This window comes from Meleagris gallopavo, chromosome 29 (assembly GCF_000146605.3).
Source record: "Meleagris gallopavo isolate NT-WF06-2002-E0010 breed Aviagen turkey brand Nicholas breeding stock chromosome 29, Turkey_5.1, whole genome shotgun sequence".
In the NCBI taxonomy this organism is placed as follows: Eukaryota; Metazoa; Chordata; class Aves; order Galliformes; family Phasianidae; genus Meleagris; species Meleagris gallopavo.
This window is the reverse complement of record NC_015039.2, coordinates 2009058-2013501: the sequence shown is the minus strand read 5'-3', so window position 1 is coordinate 2013501 and position 4444 is coordinate 2009058. Positions and strand designations below refer to the sequence as shown.

General features: G+C 47.7%; 1 protein-coding gene across 1 annotated transcript in view; it reads left to right on the top strand.

Annotated features, from left to right (window-relative positions):
- LOC100540718 overlaps window positions 1-4062 on the top strand; it is a 10764-nt gene extending 6702 nt beyond the window's left edge. Inside the window, exons 10-15 of the mRNA XM_019623336.2 lie at window positions 780-1070; window positions 1201-1323; window positions 1971-2124; window positions 2225-2323; window positions 3098-3186; window positions 3795-4062. Of these exons, the coding sequence (XP_019478881.1) occupies window positions 780-1070; window positions 1201-1323; window positions 1971-2124; window positions 2225-2323; window positions 3098-3186; window positions 3795-3896 (858 nt within the window). The 3' untranslated portion in view covers window positions 3897-4062. The remainder of the gene's footprint in view (window positions 1-779; window positions 1071-1200; window positions 1324-1970; window positions 2125-2224; window positions 2324-3097; window positions 3187-3794) is intronic.
- The last annotated feature ends 382 nt before the right edge of the window (window positions 4063-4444 follow it).

Sequence of the window (4444 nt, the reverse complement as noted above, 5' to 3'; positions counted from 1 at the left end):
TGGGGGTACGGAGGGCGAGGCCTGGGCCTGGAGCAGGGATTGGGACTGGGCCTGAGGATGGGTTTGAGGCCCAGGGCGGAATTTGAGTTTAGGGTTGGGGCCTGGGAATAGGGGTGGGAGAACTGGGATCAAAGCCTGGGGTTGTCAGGACCTGGAGATGGGGTCAGAGCCTGGGACTGGGTCAGGGCCTGGGCTTGGGGATGGGGTCAGGGTGTGAAATTGGGGATGGGGATGGGGTAGGGATCTGGGCCTGAAACTGGGGACTGGGCCTGCAGATTGGGGTTGGGATGGGGATTGGGGCAGGGACGGGGATGGGGATCGGGACCTGAGGATGGGATCAGGGGCCTGGGGAAGGGCCCGGGGTGGGGGCTAGAGCTGTGTTTGGGGAGCAGGGCCCCTCTTGGGGCTGAGGAGTGGGGCCCAGACCCCTGGTCCTGAAGGGTGAGGCTGGGGGATATAACAGCCTCAGTTCCCCCATCTGCACTGACCAATTCTCCCACTACATTCCCTTTGTGCTAATGTAATTTTTACCCTCACCCCCACCTCTCTTTGCCTTGTATTGTTTTGATTATATTTTAACTTCCTTGAGGCATTCTGGGCAATCCCGAGGGAGGAGAGGGAGATTTGTGCCCCTCTGGTCAGCAAAGCAAAGCTGCTGAGAGATCAGCAAAGTGTCAGAGAACCGCAATAAAACCCTGCCAACCTGCATGCAAAGCGTGTAACAGAGCTTCAGCAAAGCCCACACAAAGCAAGAGAGCAGGGGGAAGGAGCTGGTCTGACCACGGGGCACCCATGGATGTTCTATAAAATGCGTTTTTTTCTCTTGGTTTTTTTGTTGTTTGTGTTTTTTGTGTTGGTTTTGTTTGTTTGTTTGTTTGTTTTTTCCAAAGCATTCCCTGTTTTCAGTGTTTTCAAAATTTGGGTTGCTCTACTCGGTGCGAGCACACAGCAATGCTGCTGTGGCAGGGCCTGGCTGCTATGCCATCATCAAGTTCTACTCAGCTGCAGATGCCAGCAGAGCCCAGCATGCGTGCAACGGGCAAAGGCTATTTCAGAACTCTCCAATGAAGGTAAGGAGGGTGGCCAAGCTGTGCCATCCCTCAGCACCAGGACCTTCAGCAGTAGGGTAGAAGCTCTGGGTGTATCTGTTGATCTGAGAGATGCTCTGTGTGCTAACTTGCTTGCTTCTTCCCTGAGCAGGTTTGTGTTTGCACCAAGCAGAAGGGATTTCAGCAGCAAGTCCTTGCTCTCAACAGCAACAAGTGCCAGGAATTGGCCAACCACTACCTTGGCTTTAATGGCTGGTCCAGCCGTATCATCACAGTAAGGGGCCCTTTATAGTCTTAGAATCTTTGAAGTTGGAAAAGACCACTGAGCTCATCAGCCCATCACCAGCATGCCCACTTATTGAACCATTAAGGTTGGAAAAGACCACTGAGATCATAAAGTCCAGCCATCAACTCATCACCACCTTGCCCACTGAACTGTTTCCCTCCATGCCACATCCTTGTCACTCATCCATCAGCCTTCCCCTCGTTCTCCCATATTCCCCTCATTTATCCCATACTCTGAAAAAAAGCAGTTGGTGGGGTGAACAGAATTGTCCTCCAGTCAGCAAATAACAAGGACAGCTACAGGAACTGGGATTTGGGGTTATTTTGAAAGCTTGAGGAGAAAAGATTGCTGTGGGCAAGGGCATTGGCTGGGCTTCTGTTTGTGCACGTGAGGGCAGCGGGTTTTCATGCAGTGAATAAAGCAGTGCCAGAGCTTGTCATTGTGTGCTGAGTTCCTGAGGTGACTGAGACGATAAAACATTTCTAAAATAGGGGCAAAACAGTCAGCATCCCCACTTTGCCTCCACCACACGCTGCCACGCTGTGCAGAAAAGCTCTGTGCCACGCTGTGGCCGCTCAGTCACAACACCTCCTTCCTCTTTAATCTCAAATAATTACTTGTGGCCTTCCCAACAGCTGCAGAACGTGTCTGGCTTTGATGATGAGAATGAGGAACTGGGAAAGAAGCAATCCGTGAGATACCTGTGTGCTGTGGAAGTCACGCTGCCCAACCACGGGGTACACAGCCGGGGAGTTGGGCTCGGTGAGGCAGACATTGCAAATGGTGAAGGTTCGTTTTGGCCATTTGATTTTATTTCCCAGCGCCGTGCAGCTGATGTGCTTCATCTGCAGGCTGTCATCTTAATTAACAAGCTGTTTCACGGGCGTAGATCCTCTGGAGTTTGTCACAGCCACAAGAAGAGTTCAGAAGCTCGCAGTCAGCAAAGCTTTGTCCAGTGCCTTTCAGAAGATACTCCTTGTGGTTTTAGGTAAGGCCTGGTTTGGGGTTAAACAAGGACTCAGTAGTTCCTGCCCTTCTGTTGTCCTCAGTTCTGTGGGGCTACTATTTGAGATTTCAATTAAAGAATCTGGCTCTGTGCCTACCCAGGAGCTGCTGGATGTATTTCCCCTGGATTTCACATCTGTGCATTTTCTGAGCCTTCAGATGACACTGAATTATGTGATAACTGAGTACTTTAGCCCTCAACACATTCAACTTCAGGAGAGATCTTCATGTGATGAGGCCAGTGCCACCATCCTCACTTCACAAAGGAAGGACTTCCATACTAAGCACCACCTCATACTGTGGTACTGACACAGCATCTGAGCAGGAACTTGGTTAAATTCAGCAGGATTTAATTAACCTGCCAGCTTCCTCCCCGGGATTCTTTAAGGCATTTCTTAGAAGGGTGGGTCTCTGGATACAGATATTTTGCAGTGCTTTTTGCCTTCTGGTCCGTCACGTATGCAGAGCCCAGTAATTAACGCGTTCCGTATCCTCATTTTCAGTTTCCACTCCATTTAGTCAGAACCTTTTGTTTTTTTGCAGAGAAGACAGAGAAAGAAGCAGCATTATCCAATGCAGTAACCACCGCTCTTTTCCTCTGTACCTTGTGATTAACGTGACAAACCCTTCAGCTGTGTCCTCCCTCCACTCCAGAATCACAGCAGTAATGAAGTAGAGTTGCCCCACATGGAGCTGAGGGCAGGTTTAGTGTCACTGCACACAGTAACCATGTCTCTGCCTGTGTGTTCTATTTCAGAGAGTGGTAAAGTGGCTGTGGAGTACAACCACGCTGCAGAGGATCCCACAGACTTCTTAACAGAGGAGGAACTGGAAGGGCTTGTTCAGGTAACGGCAGCTGACGTTCAGCATTTGCACAGTATCTGTGAAAGTGGAAATCCCAGTCAAGTTACAGTAGCTTAAACCGAATGATTTTTTAATAAGATTTTCAATAAAATTCCCCATCTAGAAACGCACTTCATAGCCTTATCCCAACCCCAGGGAATGACTGCTAAAAGCTTGGGTGAAATCCCTGCAGGTAATTGTGAGAACTGTTAGCATGCACCCAACAAAGACACACAGATACAGTGCATTTGTTGTCACCATACTCAGTGAGATGAATTCTGAACGCCAGCTTTTTCACACTGCCAGTCCTCAGCATGTTCTCAGCTCGGAAACACCGTGCTCTTTTGAAAGCAAGCATTACTCTCACGTGATGCATCAGTGCAGTGTCCAATTCCTCCTGCAGTTTGCATGAAGGAAGTGGCTAATGAACCTTGTGACACATTCCTCCGTTTGATGACACTGAGTCACCTATTGTCCAGAGGAACAATCTTCCTTTTTCACTGAAGTGTAACTAAAACAGGAGGTGTTTTTCTGTCTGAAACAATCGATGTCCACCCGATTTGTTTTATCTGTTGAGGAGATGAAATTTATGCTTGGATTTTTCTTCCCAGGTCAATGAATTGCCTTTGGAACCGTTTGACTTCGAAGAAGAAGTTTTGTCTGACCTGACTGTGGATGATGAGCTCCCTGTGTGGGAGATGCCATCTAATTAGTGCAGATCTGTCGTCAGATCACTTCCAAAAGTTTGTTTAGGGATGAAAGTCTAAAGCAGTGACAACTACCTCATATCTGAAGTTTTATTTTTCTCCCAGTACAGAAGAACAGTGAAAGAAATGGGCAACAGACCTACAGTTACTAAAATTAAGCCAAAAAAATGTATGATGTTTCTGGAGAGAAAGTGTTTTCCTGTCAGCCTATCCAGGTCAGCTATATATGGAAGCAAGCTTACCTATGTGGTGATTATTTAGACAGCGTAACAGATGTGCATAGCACTCAGAAAAAAATAAAATGAACAAGCAAGAGCAAGAGCAGTTTGGGTTAGCTGTGATCAGCAGGAGAAAGCCAGAGGCAGTGAGAGATGTTGTACCAGCAGGAGTAGCTGTGGTACTTAAAAGTAATTCTCCTCTGGGTGAGGTTTCTCTTAGAGAGATAAACCGCAGCCCTGTGTTGATGTATTGAACAATTGGGACATCATTATGATGTAAAACAAAGATTCTTTTTAACTTAGAACATGTTTTTCATTAAATTAAGCAAACTTTTT